General features: G+C 53.8%; 1 protein-coding gene across 1 annotated transcript in view; it reads right to left on the reverse strand.

Moving 5' to 3' along the window:
- Positions 1-810: 810 nt before the first annotated feature.
- LOC137484434 (centrosome-associated protein CEP250-like) overlaps positions 811-17942 on the reverse strand; it is a 30807-nt gene continuing 13675 nt past the window's right edge. The window contains exons 5-6 of the mRNA XM_068208302.1: positions 2288-2478; positions 811-982 (exon numbers count right to left, since the gene is read on the reverse strand). Of these exons, the coding sequence (XP_068064403.1) occupies positions 811-982; positions 2288-2478 (363 nt within the window). The remainder of the gene's footprint in view (positions 983-2287; positions 2479-17942) is intronic.

Raw genomic sequence — 17942 nt, forward strand, 5'->3', positions numbered from 1 at the left:
GTGTCACCTTCCCTTCCCTGACACCCCAGTCACAAGGACTGAAGGACCAGGGACAAGGGGCCTGTTCCCTTTGCTTCCAGCCCAAAGCTAATCCCTCTGTCCACCATGGAAGCACAGCAAGAAAGGAACCGAGTTCCCACGCCTGCAGCCAGCAGCACTGTTGGCATCTGCTCCATGCCGGCAAGTGCTCCACGCTGGCATCTGCTCCGTGGCAGGTGGGACTCAGGGACAATCCTGCCCTGGGCTGCCACGCTTTGGGTGGGCACTGCCCAACCTGCTCTGGAACTCCTCTTACGCCCTCACTGAAGCTGTGGCTGCATTTACTGTCCCAGCACCATCCTGGGGGCTCTCAGGCACCTCCAAGTCCAAGCTGCTGCCTCTGCTGCCCGGCCCAGCAGCGGGAGGCCTTGGCAGAGGATTGCTGCCCTTTCACACCCTCAGGCTCTGCTTGTGCTAAACCAACCCACAGGGCTGGCTTGGACACTCCAGAAGTGTACTGTCCCCTACCAGGTCTTGCAGGAGCTTCTTTATTTCCAGTTGCTGAGCAGTTCCCTGAAGCCTGAGGCTTTTGTGATGCTGCTGCTCTGCCTGCAGGAGCTGTTGAGCTGTGTCTTCCCGTTCCTGCCTCCTGAGAGATCTCTCTGCTTCCAGCTCATCTTGGAGGCACTTCACTTCTCCTACAAACACGACCAACAGCAAGAGTCAGAGTCTTTACTGACTTTACTGACCTCAGGCCCTTTCAGTGCCACCAGCCCCACCACTTCTCAGAAGCTCTGTGGACAGAGGCAGCTTTACAGGGTGCTTAGTTCTCTAGGCAGGGGCAGCACCACAAACAAAGCACACGAGGTTCTCACCTTCTATCACCTCCTTGGCCTGTGTGACTGTGAGCACTTGAGCCTCCAGATGGTTCCTGGTGGTCTCCAGCTGAGATATCTGCTGCTGAGCAGCACTCAGCCTGGATTCCAGGCTCTCCTTTGCTGACCTATGAGTTGCACATACGGAGAGACATGAGTTGTTTGCTCCAGACACCCACAGCCGGTTATTCCAGGATGACGTGGCTCAAGATCCCCACACCTGAGTATGGGAAATGGGCCACGTGGAAACTCGCCCAGGCAAGGCACATTTGTGCCATCTCAACAGCAGAGCAGGGCCCTCTGAGGGACTGCCCAGGCCTTCCCTATGGCCTGGCAGAGCACAGACAGCCCAGCCCAACTTGGCCTCAACAGCCAAACCTTCAGTTGCTGATCCTGACCTATGACACTGGCTAGCTGTGTCCAAACAGGCTGGGGCGACGAGCAAAAGCCCAGCCTCTGCTCACAGCCCTTCTCTCATCAGCACTTCCAAGCTTCTCTGCAGGGGGACACAACAGACTCTTGTCCTTGCTGACTGCTGACTTTTTAATGCTCTTGATAATGGACATAAAGGTCCATCATCTTCCAGACACCCTGTATTTATGTGGCTTCAGAACTACTTTGCGTGACACAGTAAAATCTCATGGTCATCTCATAGCAGCACTTGTAAAAAATCAGGCCACCCTTTTGTCTGAACAACAACTACCTGAATGCAGAGACTGCAGTTTAAACTCTTGCAAGGTCATGGAGTAGACTTGCCACCTTTATTTTAGTGTTGCGGGCCAAGCAGGCAGTAGCCCGAGGCACTTGTCCTTCTTTACAGAGTGAGAGGGACCATCCAAAGGGAGGTTGGCAGGTTTTGCAGCCGGGTGCCCATCAACAATCAGCAAGAATCCCCAGAGGCTGTTGAGAATTCCAAAGAGCTTTCCCTGCTGCTCTCCAGCCAGCTCTAGGGCCTGTCCCACACTTCTCAAGAGTGTGCTTGGAAGCAGAAAGCCCTCAAGATTTTCAGCAGGAGCCTCTGGCTTCCCCCTGAATGGCAGTGTGCTACCCCCAACGTGCCAAGGTCGGAGCCTGGAATGCTGAAGACGAAGCTTCAGTTCTGAAGATCAGGATCATGTCAAGCTACTTGCTAAGGAATGAGGGACGTTCAATGCCCAGAAGAAGAAACCAAAGCCAAGAGAAACCTGAGGTTTCACTCAGCATCTGCATGGTTTATCTACTACTCAGTTCAGGGCTGGGTGGATTGCTTTGGACTTCCCACAGGAGTGTGCTCGGCAACACAAACAGGAGCCCAGGGCTCACGAGAGCTTTGCTGGCTTTAGGTGTCAGAAAAAGAACCTTCACATTGGGGCATATTTTTGTTCTTGGGACTCTTCCATATTCTGTCCATGGAATGTAAATAGATCTGAAAAGGTTCTGCTCCCTGCCTTTACCTGGTCTCCTCCAGCTGCCTGGAAAGGTCTTGTTGGAGCCACTCCATGGCTGCCAGTCGGCCCTCAAGGTCAGCCTTCTGGCCCAGCAGCTCCTGCTCTCGGCACACCTGGGCCAGTGCGTGCCCTTGGCCAGAGGATTCCGGGCCCAGCTGCTCCAGAGAGCAGCTCGATGAATCTTGCTCCTGGGAAACCTGGAAGTGGGACAAGGTACAGCTCGAGCCCTTCCTCGGGAGGCCTGTGCAGAGCCAGCCAGTGGCACCTCGCAGGCAGCCAGAGGACAAGGAGCACCTGTGCTCTGGGCTCAAAGTTTCACAGCATCTGCCCAATGCAGCTCTGATAGCCGGGGCTGCCAAAAGCCTCTGGCACTGTTACCTTGGAAGTGCTGTGTCAGGCCCTGCTGGCTTGCCTGGGACCAGACAGCTCCTTCCCAACAAACATCCCCACTCCAAACTCCGTGTTGTCACCCAAAAATACTGCATCTTCTGCAACTGCCACTTGGGAAACACAATTATTATCTGGATATATTTCATTGCTGGACATTTTCAGGAAGATTTGTGAAAACAAATTTGCTTGCTGAATCAAGGGGAAATATACAGGATTTCCCCCTGCCACATCAAAACTCTCGTCTAAGTTTCTCCTCCTCACATATTCTACGCAGCTCTCTGCAAGGAGAGGATGCCTCGCCGGGAAATGGCTCTTGTGCTGAGCAGACATTTTGTGACTTGTGGACGCCTGCCTGATGTGGCCAAATCAGAACGTCTGCTGTGCATTTGCCCAACCTATCACATTCCCCAGAACTGAGACTGTCTGACAGAGACCATCAGAAACAAAGCCTTCTCTTGCAGCTATCCTGTAACACCCAATCTAAACCTCCTCTGGCACAGCTTGGGGCTGTTTCCTCTTGTCCTGTCCCTTGTTCCCTGGGAGCAGAGCCTGACCCTCACCTGGCTGCAGCTTCCTGTCACAGAGAGCTGTAGAAGGCAAGAAGGTGCCCCCTGAGCCTCCTTTTCTCCAGGCTGAGCCCCCCCAGCTCCCTCAGCTGCTCCTGGTCACACCTGTGCTCCAGACCCTTCCCCAGCTCCGATCCCCATTTTAGAGGCTCTGTGGCTGCCCAAAGCAACACATTTTGCAGAAGCATGCAACACTTTGCTGATGAACACGCATATCCCTGGCTCATAAACGCATGTGCCGTCTTGAGCCAGGTGTGCACAGCAGTGTGCCCGTCTTCTCCTGCCAGCAACAGCATCTGGGCTGATCTGGCTGCCACAACTCCCCCTCCCACAGGTGCTGCCGAGCAATAAGGTGTTCAGAGCCGTGCTAACATCATCCCTCTCCTGCTGCAGCAGATCCCTCTGAAGCTGCAATTCCTCCAATGACTGCCTCTTGACTTCCAGCTCGCTCTGCAACAATGGGTCTTCTCCCTCGAGTGCAGCCAAGTCCTCCAGTGTAGAAGAAGGGGCAAGACGAGTTTTCAAGGGAAAACCAGTCTCATTTCCAAAACCAACCTCCATCCTGTCCTGCTGCTCTGCCTGTTCGGCCTGGGCTGATGCTTCCTTCCGCTGCTTGGTGTTCTTCAGATGCAGACACAAGGCTCCTGTCTCCGGGATTCCAGTGCATTGCAGCAGCATTTCCCTGGACTTCTCAAGGTTTGCACAGTCACTGCAGAGACAAGGCTCAGTCAGAAGAATCAAGAGGCCTGAAGAGTCAGCAATGCCATTTTCAGCTCTCCAGGATGGAGCTGGGGGCAGTGGGCTAAGGAAGACCTTGCTCTTTCCCTCCCAGGAAAATCCTCCAGAGGCTGCCTTCTTTCAGTGAGAAGCTATGGCTGGGCAGGGGCACTTAAAGAACAGAATTCAGGGAAGCAGCACGGCGAGGAGAAGGAATCTCCTATTCCAACATGGCTCTGCAGCTCCCAGACAGCCTTGGGAGTCACAGAAGAGCATGGAAAAACCAGACAGGACGATGCTCGAGGGCCACACTGAGGACTACACATGGTAGGCAGGTGACTTCTTCACCAGGGACTCCTCTGAACTCCCCGGCCTGGAAGCAGATTGTTTCTGGAATGCAGGAGGAGGAGGAGGAGGAGGAGGAGGAGGAAAGACTCACCTACTGATTTCTTCTAGCAGAGAGTCTATCAGCTGGCAGCGGCTTCTGATCCTCTGAGTTCTCTCCTCCATTTGATCAAAATGCCGCTGCATGCGCCCCCAGTTCTCTGTAGCTTCCCGAACCCATTCAAAAGGATGCTGTTCATCAGTGGATGTCAGAGTTGAGAGGATGTTCCCAGGATTGTCGGTGCAGATGATGGAATTGGCCATGCTGTCACTGTCGTCTACCGGCGCCTGAAAGCCCACATCCAGCTGTTAGTCAGGTGTTCTGTTCCCATTCCAAAGCAGCACTGAGATACCTCTTTTCTGATCCCACAAGAACCAGCGTCCATTCATGGAGAACCAGTTTCAAAATGCCAGCCAGCTCAGCACACTTTACTCACCTCAGGGGCTCCGGAGGAACGTCCCTGCTGAGAAAGCCCTCGAGCTCCCTGCAAGAGCACGGGGAAGAGCACACTCAGACTGCATGGCTGCCCCTGAGGCAGTCGCCTCTGAGTGCCTCCCAGCCTGTCCCAGAGCACAGCAATTCCAGCTGAGCTCTTCCTCCCCTCCTTGGGAATATTTTCAGCCCAGTAGTTTGACAGCAGCAGAAATGAACATGCTGGAAGGTGTTTCATCACTTCTAAGAGCACCAGAAGGGGAGTTGCCCAGAGCCCCAGCCAGTCTGGCCTTGAACACTCCCAGGGATCCAGGGGCAGCCACAGCTTCTCTGGGAAACCTCAAGCCTGGGTGCCAGGGCCTCAGCACCCTCAGAGGGCAGAACTCCCTCCCAATATCCCATCCATCCCTGCCCTGTCTTGGTGGGAAGCTTTTGTCATTTGTCCTGTCCCTGCAGGCCTCTGGCTTAAGTCCATCTCCAGCTCTCATGCAGCCCTTTCATGCATTGGAAGGGGCTCTAAGGTCACCCTGGAACCTTCTCCAGGCTGGACAACCCCAACTCTTGCATCCTTTTCCCTTGCCACTGGTGCTCCAGCCCTTGGAGCATCTTCCTATCATGCTTGTGACCTCCTCTGGGCCACTAGGGATCATTTCAGAGATGTCTGGGAGAAACTCATTCTGGACTCTGGGAAGCACTGAGGCTGTGCTGTAATTTGGGTGAGGGGAAGGCAATGAAAAGCTGCTCCCTTGTTTGTGCCCACAGCCTCCAGTGGGACAAGGATGGAGGAGGAGATGTGGCTGTGCTCTGGGATGGCTAGGAGCCACCCATTCCCTCCCACACCTGTCCCCACAGCGAGCACCAAAGCTGCTGCCAGCTCCGGAACAGCCAACTGTTAATCCCTTGCTATTGCCAAAGGGAACTGTTCCCCGAGGCCCAGCCCAGGCCCTCCCAGGTCCCTGCTGGGCTTGGCACAAGGAGAGCAGTGGCTTTCTCACTCACCCGCCGGGTCTCCATCCTCCCCTTGGCACGAGCAGAGAGTAAACAGCAATGCCCAAAGGCCCTTGGCCCTAGCAGGGTGTAAACCCCAATATCCAAAGGCCCTTGGCCTTAGCAGGGTCTAAACCCCAATATGCAAAGGCTCTTGGCCTTTGCAGGCTCTAAACCCCAATATCCAAAGGTTCTTGGCCTTTGCAGGGTCAATAGCACACAATCCACGTGCCCTTGGCCTTTGCAAAGTCCAAGCCCCAAAGCTCATGAGCTGTTGACAGCTCCAGGGTCCAAACCCCAATAGCCAGGAGCTGTTGGTTGTCGCCAGGGTCTAAGCCCCAACATTCCATGGCCTTTGTGACAGTTCTCGGGCTCCAACCCCCAACATTCCATGGCCTTTGTGACAGTTGTCAGGCTCCAACTCCCAACATTCCATGGCCTTTGTGACAGTTGTCAGGCTCCAACTCCCAACTTTCCACAGCTTTTGCGATGGTTACCAGGGTCCATAGCCCAGCATTCCAGGGGCTCTTGGAGAGGCCCTCCCTGGCTCTCCCCCCATCCCAGCTTCCTGCCGGTCCTGGTGTTAAAAGCAGGCGAACTGGAGCCAAGACATTTTAAAAGGCCTGGGCCTGTTTATTAAAAACAAAGACAACTGAAGACGAGGCCCCAGGATAAGCCCAGGGCCTCAGGGGCAAGTCAGAGATCCAAGTAACTCTGTGCTACACAGGGAGTTTCTGTGGATACTGATTCTGCAGAAAGACCCGGGTGCTCGGCACCCAGGGGTTTTTAAAGTCTCTGAAAGGTGCAAGACTGGTGCACTTTTGATCCACTTGTTGATTGGTCCACCTCCTGGTAGCTGGTTGCTCCATAAGACAGCGCATTCCTGGCCAATCATCCTGGAATTCTGAGGCACTATTGGCTGGTTAGTCCCCCAGTCATAGGTTGAGTTGCTGACATCGCTCCATGATGTAACCCGTCTAGAAGATTCTTGCCTTGACACCTTTTCCGACCCCTCTTTTCCGTGATTGACAGCTATGCACGCACACTTGACCGACAATACCTTTAACTTTGTAACTTACTACATCAATTCCAACAATTAATTATATTAATTAGCAATTCATTACAACTCATTAAAACGATGAACTATTATTAAGCCGGCCTATTAAAACAAATTTATTTATACCACTGGCACGGGCCCTGCCTCCCCCGTGTCCCCAGAGCCCTGTTGGGCAGCTGGGCAGGGACCTGGCTCATAACATGAGTTCAAAGTTGCTGGTGCAGACAGTGTCAGTTTTAAGGCTCAGCGTTCTCAAGACCTGCAGGCTCTTTAGGGATGCGCTTGGTTCCTGAGTTACAGGAATTCTTCTGTCTTTCCTGACAAAGGAGAGATGGAAGAAAAAGCCTGCAAAGGTTCTTGCTGCTGACAAATATTCATGAAAGTAAAGCTTTGCCTTTAGAACAGCCGCATGAGGAGGAAGAATGGTGTTTCAGGGGCTTTTCAAATTCCTACAGAGAAATGCCAAGAGCTGCAGTGTTTAAGGCTCATAAAAGTGATTAAGAATGCTGAGACAACCACAAGTGCATTTTTTTTCTCTGCTCTCTGTTTGGCAATATATCACTAGGTTTTCTAGGCAGAAGAAAAGTCTTGCTGCTTACATCAGAGATTCCTCTCTAGGAACAGACCTTCAAGAACTAAATGAGCCTGCTTGTAAAAGCTTTGGCAGGTATTTTTTGCCCTCATCTTCGATAGCGTTCATCTGTGACCTAGGGAGGAATTTTGTTCCCCAGTTGACAGGAATTGGCTTCTGAGCAGGGCACAAATCCTGCGTGGAAGAGAAGAGCTGCACCTGCCTTCTGCAGGGCCTGTCTCTCCAGAGACGGACAGCCCCTGGATGTCACTGCCAAGTTAAGGTTCAGAGACCGATGCAGCTTCAAGTGTCTGCTTCCACAAGAGCAGCTTTGGGCTCCTTGAGCAGAGCTGCAAAGGAGCAGGACAGCTCCTGCTGAAGGTCTGACAGCTCCTGCCTGGTCCTTGCACAGCTCTCAGTGTAGTTCTGCCGGTGGTCCTGTCGGTCTTGGGCCAGCTGTGACTGCAGCAGGGACACCTGAAAGAGGCACAAGGCCCGGCTCAGACAAGCCCACGCTGGCAGGAGCACCTGCAGCCCCACGGTACCGGCTCTCGGGGCAGACACAGCCTCCAACTCCAGCCCTCACCAACTCTCTGCCCTGGGGCAAGGGGAAGGGAACAGGCTCCCACACAGAGCAGAGCTCAGATGATCAACAGGTCCAGTTCAAGGCTGGCAAAGCCTTCCCACGGACATCCCTCAGCCACCACAGGTCTGTTAGAGAGAGTTCCGAGGGGATTTAGGAACCCAACTCTGATTTCCAAAGCACACATTTGGGCCACCGAGCCCTTTTTCCACAGGCTGTGCCTCAGCACGAGGGCTGCTGCTCCCTTCAGTTCCTGGAGGACTCTTCTACTTGAGCTGCTCAACAGCCAGCCCAAGCATGAGGGGAATGTGGTGCTTGGGGTTTCCTGGTACTTTCTTGAGGCATTTGAGCACCCCAAGCCCCATATTACACGTCCCCCTTTTATACTGATATGTTAATTATGGCTTTAACCGATTTATATTTATTGATATTTATTATGCCTCTACTCAATTTTACTTAATTTTCAGGGATTCTTAAAGGGCCTTTGGGGTTTTTCTTGGTCTTGCCATGTTTCAGTGCACAGTCTGCCTTTCCCACACTCCATTGTCTAAATGGAACTAAAATATAGCCTGAAATATTTCCTACTTATTCAAATTTATTCCATTTTGGTCAGTTTTGTGTAAATTTCGAGGAGGTTTTGAGGCTTTTTGGGGTCATTTTGCGTACCCTCCCAGCCAATCCCTGAGGGCACTTTTCCCCGTTGTCACTCACTGAGGGGGGTCGGGCTGAGGCCGGAACTCCTCCCCGCCCTCCCCTTGCCCATCACTGCCGCCGCTCCCCTGCCTCGCTGCCAGTGGCCCCTTGTGACTCTGAACTTTGCCCAGCTGCCCCAGTCTGGACTGGTTTATGCTGGTTTATTCTCCCCCCTGCCCAGGTAGTGGAGTTCCAGCACCCCCCACCGCCCAGAGCGTCAAATTCACGTGGCTCGAGGGTCGTGTCCACAAAGGAGACAGAGGAGTCCTGTAAAAGTCCCTTGGCTGGAACAAAGGGAGGGAGTCCATCAGGGTCTCTCTCAATTAGCTGGAGCAAGCAGCCTTCTTTTCTCCTTTCCCGGCTGCATTTTCTCCTCAGTCCCTTTCCCCTTTGGCTGAGCTACTTGGGAGGTACTCGGGACTTCCTGATCCGCCTATCCGTGTCCCCCTTAGTATGTGCCCTCTGTAAGACACACAAGCCATGATCATTGCAATCAGCTGAATCCATTAATTTATTTTAGAAAGCTTTACTAATTGCCATGGACTTCTTCTCAGGGAAGAAGAATAAAGACTTAATAGGGTTTTGAATATTAACTTTGTGAGAAATTATGCTCACTTTTAAAATTCCAAAGGTTCATTAAACCTGAACAAAATTGCAGCAAAAGTCTGTGTAAAATGACTACATAATATTGGCTTTCACCTTTATGTATTAGCTTTTGCATGTGGTCAGTGATTATAAGTATTTAGAAATAGTACCAACTGTAACTCTTTTTAGCTGCTTGTGAATATAATAGAATCTATCAGCTTAAGTGTGCACTGTATTGCTCATAGAAATAGTGTAATGAATATAATATCTGTGTAGCAGTTATGGAAATAAGAGTGTGATGAACGTATTGTAGAATAGAAAAGGCTTTTGTGTAACTAAGAAGAACAATGTAAGGCCGTCCACTGACCGACCCGTCCAAGTGATAAGATAACCGTCACACAAACCAGAGCACCGGAGGACAATTAGAGAATGCCATGTTCCATTTAAGGAGGACACACTAAATCCTTAACAGAGGATGTAAAACAGCAGGATGGAGACACAAGAAGAAATAAAATATATTGACCTGATACCCAGGATGTTATGCAGACAAGCCGGAGTGTGAAGAAATCAAACAAAGGAGTTCCCGAAACCTCAGAAAGTTCAAAAGAATGTTTGACTAATGTACAAAACACACGAATATGCATGTATCTCGGTGATGTAACTGTATAAAGGTGATGAAGGTGATGTCACCTTCTCCAGACCCCCAAAACCTCCCCAGAGACCCCCCAACCCTTGCTGCACTGGTGGATGAATGGCTCTATGTGTTTGGAGGTGGGGAGGGGGCTCGGGGGTCCTGGGTGAATCCTAGGGGGATTTGGGGCAGCTACAAGACAAGGGGGCCTGGGGAGTTTGGGGGAGTCAGGGAAAATTCAGAATGGGGGCAAGGTGGTGGCGTCTGGGGGGCTGGGGTTGGCAGCTCTACATGACTGGAGGTCAGGAGGAGCCCTGAGGGGCATTCTAGGGGGGTTTAGGGAAGGTTTTGGGGTTCTACAGGATGGAGGGGGGGCTGGAGGGGTTGGAGGTGCTGGAGGAATTTGGGGACGGGTGGTTGGGGGCTTTTGAAGGGCTGGGAGACAACTGGGTCTCCTTGTTTGGAGATGGGGAGGAGCTTCAGGGAGTCTGAGGGGAGCTCTGGGGAACTTTGGGCAGGGCTAAATGGGCTGGGAGAGCTTCAGGGGATCTGGGGGGGCTGGAGGACATTTGGAATAGGGGAGATATGGGAGGGCTGGGGTGGCTGGTGGGCGACTTGCTCTATATCTTCGGAGGTGTGGAGGGGGCTGGGGAGGCTGATTTTGGGGCCCCTCCTGATTTTTGGGCGGGGACCACACAGCTCAGGCCATTTTCTCCTCTCATCTGGGTGGGGGCTTTAGGGGTCCCAACTTCTTAGGGTCCAGGGTCCCTTCCTGATTTTGGGGGTCCCCTCCCCAGGCTGCACATCTGAGGATGTTTTCTCCTCAGAGCTGTTCCAGTTCCCGCTGTGAGGGGGGGCCCTTGGGAGTGGTTGGGGCTTGGGGGAAGGGGAAGCCCTCCACCTGCCCACCACCAGCTACTCCATGGTCTTCCACCCCCCTCCCACACCCTCATCCTCGGTGGGTGGCACTCCACTGCCGGGGGGGATCTGGGGAGGATCCTGGGGGCTCTGTGGGGGAAGATATGGGGGACACTGGCTCTCCACCATCAGGTACAAGCCATCCTGGGGCAGTCCTAGGGCAGGGCTCGGGGGATCTCTGGCTATCTGGAGGGGGCTGAGAGGGTCCTTCAGGGGTCTGGTAGGGGAAACAGGGGGAGATATGGGGGGAATATGAGGGAATACAGGAAGCTATGGGGTCCCGAGTGGGGATATGGCTGGAGAAATGGGGGGGGATACAGGGGGTACAGGGTCCTGGGGGCCTCATGGAAGGGAGACATAGGAGAGATATGAGAGGCACAGGGAGCTGAGGACTCCTTGAGGGGATTCAGGCAGTCCTGGATGGGCTGGGAAGAGATATATGGGAGGCAGATGGGTAGTACAGAGTCCTGGGTGGGAGATATAGGAGGGGAGATGGTCGGGTCCTGGGTGGCTCTGGGGAGGTCCTGGGAGATCCTGGGGGCTTCTGGGCAGGTTGTGGGAGCAGACTGCGGGGGAGAGATGGGGGAACAGGGAAAATGCGTGGATGCAGTTTGGCCTGGTTTGGAGGAAGCACAAGCAAGGCCTTATGGATAAACTCTTTATTGATGGAACAAGGGTGTGAAGTTTGCTGTCTAGAGGCCCTTCAGCTCTCCTGCCACACGCCTTGCTCGCCTCAGACGAGCTTTGAGTGCACTGATCTGTGCCGTGCTCTGTCCTGGGCAGGGGGCGTTGGACCCTCCGGAGGGATGGGCTGTGGGGAAAACTGTGGGTCCAAGGAGGGGAGAGTGTCCTCAGCAGCACAGCTCTCCTCTCTGCCTTGGCACGTGGCTGGGTTTGGGACAGGCCATTGGAAATTCTGCCTGCAGGTTGGTGCAGGCCTATGCCGAACAACCCACCCTAATACAGACTGAACGATCCAATTTGCCATGGTCCTTATGTCCCAAGTGTTGCCTGAGATTGCTGGATTCCTTTCTCTCACCAAGTCCCCCTTCACCATTGCTGGATACTCGGGCTCCATGGTTTTGGCATAGCCTGTCCCTTTTGCATGGAGCTGTGTTCCTAAGGCAGGCAGCTTTACTCCCGTGCTTTCTTCCTGGCTCTGTTTTTCAGATGCTCCAGGGAATCCTGGTGGCATCTGTCCTCTGGAGACCTTACCCTTGGGAAGCTTCAGGATTTTGGTGTAGTCACAGCTGGAGTCTCCTCCAAACTGAGAAGCTACCATGGATTTCTAGAGGCAGGGAATATTCTTGACAACTTGGATGGTGAGATAGTCAAGGCAAGCGTGTAAACGTCCTCTGTCTGTTTCAGCTTCCTTGGGTGTGTCTGCTTGGGTGGCTCCTCCATCAACAAGCTGCTCCTTCTGCCTGGCTGCCCTCCCTGACTCAGAAGCTTTGGACTCCAGATGGTCCCCCAAGATCTCCAACACCATCGCTGGAAGCTCCTTGGCCACCAGTTCTATTTCCTGTTGGCGGTCTAGTGGTGGCTCTGCAGGCTCTGTTCTCACAGAGCTGCCAAAAACTCTTCCTCTGATCCCCTGAGCAGTGTTTCTTAAGACACTGACACGCTGGTCCCAAGGAACCTTCCGCCTCGCAAACACTTTGTACACAATGGTCTCAACCAGCTCTTGGAGCTTCTGGCCTTCTGCTGTGGTCAGCTGCTCAAAGACAGCTTTAAAGAGGCCATCGGCAGTGTTGTCCGGCTTCCTCTGGGAGCCAGCGGCTCTGCTGGCATCTTTCTGAGCCAGCTCAGCTGTGGAGTGGGTTTGGCCCTTGTCTAAAGGTGCTTTCACTCTTCTGAATCTCCCTGATTTCAGGGGGGTCTCTTTGCTCTTCTGTGGAGGTGGGCAGGAAGGTTTCTGAGGCTGCAGCTGCCGCTGTGCCCTGCAGGAAGTGTCAGTGGTTCCTGACAGTTTGGGACCATCCTTTAATTTGGCCAAAAGTGGCAGAAGCCCTTCCAGAAAGGTGACACCAGGTTGTGGGTCATGGCGCCTGGACAAGCACTCAGCCCCTGCGTGCTGAGGATTCCTGCGGGCCCAGGCCGGCACTCTGCTTCAGCCAGGCCACGAGGGCAGGAGAGAAGGGCTTCCCTCAGCACGGGGTGTGCCTGCACATGGCCCTGCTGCCCGTGCCCAGCTCAGCGCCCTGCGCTGGCTCAGCTCCCAGCCGTGGAGTCCTTTCCACACCACAGCACCCAGCCCAGCAGCACAGCCCTGCACAGTCCCATGGCCCTGAACACAACGCTTTGCCTACCTCTTGCCGCCCCAAGATCTGCTCCGACTGCAGCTTGGTCCTGGTCAGGCACTGCCTGCACTCGTTGAACTCCTTCACAGTGCAAATCACCTGTGGAGGGACGAGGACAGAATCCCCCAGAAACTGTCAAGCCATGCTGTCAGCCTTCCCCAAAACAGCCTGACCTCAGTGGGAGAGGAGCTGCCCCCAAGCCCTCCCCCCATACCCTGGTGTTGGGGCCACTGATGTCCCCCCAGCCAGGGCTGAAGAGGCAGCGTGGGGCAGGCTGAGAAGGGCAGGACTGGGGCTTGCCAGGGCGATGTTGGCGCTGCTTCTGCTCCCAGAGACACCAGCGCACGGCTCTGTCCTCTGGCAGCAGCAGGCGGCTGCAGCAGGGGCTGTGGGAGCCCTGCTTGAAGAGGGCTGTTCTTGATCAGCCTGATGTCCAAACCTACCTTGTTGTCACTGGTGCTGCAGCCCTGTTTCTTCAGCATCCGCAGGATGTCCTTGCGCTTGTGGTAGTCCTGAAGGTGGGGGTCATGCAGGCAGTTGTATTGCAGGTTCAGGTGGTGCATGTAGGGGTCGTCCAGACTGAAAGAAGGACATTGCCAGTGAAGCTGTAAGAGACATTTCCCAGAGTATGAAGGAGGCCGGAGAGCTGTAAAGAGGTGCCATGCGGTACCTGTGGAAAGAGCAAGGTACTTTGAAGACCAACACTTTGAAGACCATCCTTCTGAAGACACAGAGACCCTCACAGAAAGACTGCGGGGCCGTGCTGGGCCAGGCTGGGCTGTGATGGGATGGGCTGAGGGAGAGAAAACAAACCCCAGCAGCAAATAGACACCTTAGGCCACCAGGAAGAACTGCTGACCCACCCACAAATGAACCTTCCAGCTGAAAAGGTCAGGCCCAGTGCTTCAAATGCAGACAGTGGAGAGGGGATGAAACCAGTCTCCTCGGGTTAGGCAGGCTCAAGGGCTGTGTCAGCCTGGAGCTTCCCTCTGCTGCCCAGCCCTGCCTGACTGTAGGGCTGCAGCTCCTGCTGTAGAGGAGGTGGCCACAAGAACTTCTGTGCATGATGAGGACCCCATGAAAGAGGAGAGCTTTTCTGCGCTCTTTTATTTCCTTACCTTTTCCCCCAGCTTTCCCTTGCAGAAGACAGAGTTGGACTTGGGCTTCACCTAGATCTTGACTCCGAGTGGGAGGTCCAGCAGGTCAGAATCCATCAGCCCGGTGGCTCAGTCTCCCAGGTGTGGCGTTCCGGGGCCAATCTGTGAAGACACAGACACTTGGGCAGTAGCTCAAGAAGCCTCCTGCACAGCAGGTGCAGGAGAAGGAGCTGAGGCTCTTGAGGGTCCTTAGGCCTAGAGCAGACCCGCATGCCCCAGGCTCAGCGGCTGAGCTCTCTCTATCAGCCCACTGCTTTCCTCCCCGTCATTCCCAGTGCACTCAGCAGTGCCTCTGCCTTTTGGCAGGACACCAGCAGTGAGATGGAGCTCCACAGCTCCTTCCAAGAGCTCTTGTGGTGCTCCTGTCCACAGGCCCCTTCCCCCCTCCCCTGTTGTGTCATTCTGTCAGGCAAAGCTTCCTCACCAACAGGAAGGAATGGGAGGAATTGCCACGCCAAAGATGCCCAGTTTGGGGGCTGCTTTTCCTCCTTTCCCTTTTTAGGGCTTCTTCCCTGTCATGGCCAAGCAGCAACGGCTGGGGAAATTGCAGAAAACTGGATATTTGGCCCATCCCTGGCAACGTGAGATTCCTTGGTCATGTTTTGAGAAAGAGAAGAGAAGCACGGGCTGAGGGAAAGCCTTCTCCTCCCCTTTCCTCAGGATCCCCTTCAGCCCAGACACCTCTCTGCCACCTTCCCAGTCTCCCCTGCTCTGGCTTCTGCTGTTCCTGTCTGCTCTTGTGATGAATGCTTTGATCAAATAATCAGATCATATAAAAGGGTTACTATGATTATAAGTAGACAGTTGTGAAGTATAAGGTATAGAAATGTCAGGAGCGCTGTGTTTGGAATGTAACTGGTGAAACCTCCCCAGGAAGTTACTGGACCCTTCTGTTGCAGTCACGCTCACCAGTAACACTGCTTGGAAACCCACTATCCTTCCCATCTTGATTTTAAGATTAAGGATTCCAGTCAGTAGACCTCAGGAGAGATGAGCAATGATTGGTTTAGAATATTGGCGAAGTTATTAACTCTTAGAACCAATCAATGTAAAGGTTAAATTTAAGAGTGGGCATAGTATGCGCAGTATGTAAAAGAAGGCACATAATGATGATTCAGCAGAAAAAGTAAATAAAATGGATGGGTTTTGTTTGTTAAGTGGAACACACTTCCAGAGGAGTTATCCCTGTGTTCCCAGCACCTGAATAAAGAAGTGTCTGCTTATTCACATCAAATTGGTATTGGATAAGTTCCCTTTTTCCTGTTTGGTGACACTCTCTGTTCCTACCCCTTCTTGGCTGGATGTGGCGAGGTCTCTGGCGCCCGTTCCTCCAGCCTGTCTGGTTCCTTGGGGCAGCTTTCACCCTACAGAGCCCTGCCAGCCTCGCTCTTTGCACAAAGGCAAGAGACAGGCAGAGCAATCTGTTGGAGGTGCAGTGATTGATCACCACGGGGCTCTTGGGAAACAGCGAGGGGCGCAGCCCAGGGACGCTGTTCCTCTGCTCCCAAAGCAGTTCCTGGCACACGCTCCAGCTGCAGCTCTTCTCCAGCTTGGCCAGGGGAGGAGCAGCATTGGCTGTGCCCCAGCTTCCCTGGGCCACGTGGACTGCTCAGCCACGAGGGCCGTGAGCCCCGCAGTGCGTTCACGCACACCCGCAGCTGGGGCAGTGCTCAGGCAGCTCCAGCAGCTCCAGCGTGCGGTCCCGGAGGCCGAGTGGGCGGTCCTGTGTGCAGTTCCTCGGCAGCTGCAAAGCACAGGTGCTGAGGAATACACCTGGTGCAGGTAGCTCGGGGTGCAGCTGCAGTGCCAGCTCCAGGCTGAGCTCTGGCTGGCAGGAGCCCAAGGGAAGAGCCCGTGACCTGCTGACCCTTGGCATGACAAAGAGCCCAAGGACCTGTGGCACAGCCAGAGACAGTGGCCGCTCAGAGACAGGGCAGATGCCAAGCCTCGGGAGGAAGAGCTGAGACTTTGATGTGCTCTGACCGTGAAGGCGTAACAGCCCAGGGGTTCGAGGTCCCTCCCTGGAGGCACCGGCTCGGGCTATTTCTGTGTTCCTGTGCTGCAAATAAATTGTTTTTTGGAATGAGACACGTGAGACTCTGCTGTGGGAAACCTGGCCTGACTGTGTGAGAGTGGGGGGAGTGCAGAGAGTCAATGGGGGCACCCTTTGGCTCACCTGAGCCACCCACTGCAAAGGGGATTTGGTCCCTGCAGGAACAGTCTGGTGATGGGAGTGTGAATGCCAGAGTGCCTCGGGGATGCTCAGACAGGGAAGTTTCCTTAACAACAGGGCTGCCTGAGAGCTGGAGCAGAGCCCAGGCCGTGCATCCGCTGGGCTCTGCCCGTAAGAAACCGGGCAAGGTGCAGCAGGGTTCCCTGGTGTGGCAGGGCATCTCCCCTGCCACGAGAGCTTATCTATTGCTTGTTCTTGCCAATTGGTGGGATAAGTCTCTCAAGACCCCTTGGCTCGTCTTAAGTAGTCCATTGTGCTGTTTCTCTTTCTGTCCTAGGGTGATGTTATGATGCTTGTATCCCCAGTCGTCTGTTCTGTTTATGCTGGATATTGTATTCAGTGCCTTCAAGACTGGTTCTGAGAGCAAAGGAGGGGAGAAGACGAAGCACGGAGTTTGTTACCAGATCGCACTCCTCCACATTCTGCTTGACTGTGTTGTCTGGGCACAAATGGAGCAGAACAGAGCGCTCCTTTGCTTTTTAGTTAGTTTAGCTAGCTGAGGCAGTGAAGTTTTCCCTGGACTGTCTTTCTTTCTTTCCCTTTTCCTGGAACCATTCGAACCTGCTCTGGACCAGGACCCGGGGAGCACCGAGAGCTCGCACTTTGTGGCCTACTCTGGGCAGCAGCCTTTCCCAGTGCCGGAGGGACTGATAACAGAGCGAGCAGCCACAGGAGAGACTTTCTGAATTTGTCATCTCTTCAGAGCAGCAAATGAGTTTTGTCATCTGGTATTGTTCATTTTTTTGCACGGGACAGTGCTTTGCCTGTTAAATAAACAGGTTTTCTCCACTTCTCTCTGAGGAAATTTTTCCCAAACCGGTTGCGGGAAGGGGGCTGTGGGGGTTTTCTTTCTGGGGGGGGGGGGGGGGGCAGAGGGGGGGAGGCTTTTGGCCAACCCCCTCCCAGTTTCTGTACTGGGCAGGAGGTTCTGTGGTCCAGAATATCCCTCTGGCCAGTTGGGGTCAGGTCTCCTGGCCATGCTGCCCCTTGCTGGCAGAGCGTGGGACACTGAAAAGTCCTTGACTGGGCTGCAACTCAAACATCAGTGTGCAACCAACACTGTTCTCATGCTAAATCCTGAATGTAGCCCTGGACACACTTCTGGGAAGAAAATTAACTCTATCCCAGCCAAAACCAGTGCACTGGAGCATCCCAGGAAGAGATAGGCGTTTGGGGAAGTGTATTCCTGAATGGATGCCACCTTGCTTTGTGAAGGAGCTTGACCTCCCAGAGGCCACACCACTCATCCAGGAGGTATTGGGTCAGCTGGAGTGGACCACAGAGGGAGAAAGGTGGCTCGAGGGGCTGTGGACCTTCTTTGACAGGATGGTCCCCTCCAGGACTTCAGATGTGGACATGAAGTCGTTCATGAATCATCTCCAGAATACGGCAGTGCTGCCTATTCAGGGGAGTAAGACAGACTCAAAGCACCTACTGCCACTATCCTCCCTCTCCA

This window comes from Anomalospiza imberbis, chromosome 17, assembly GCF_031753505.1.
Source record: "Anomalospiza imberbis isolate Cuckoo-Finch-1a 21T00152 chromosome 17, ASM3175350v1, whole genome shotgun sequence".
Taxonomy (NCBI): Eukaryota; Metazoa; Chordata; class Aves; order Passeriformes; family Viduidae; genus Anomalospiza; species Anomalospiza imberbis.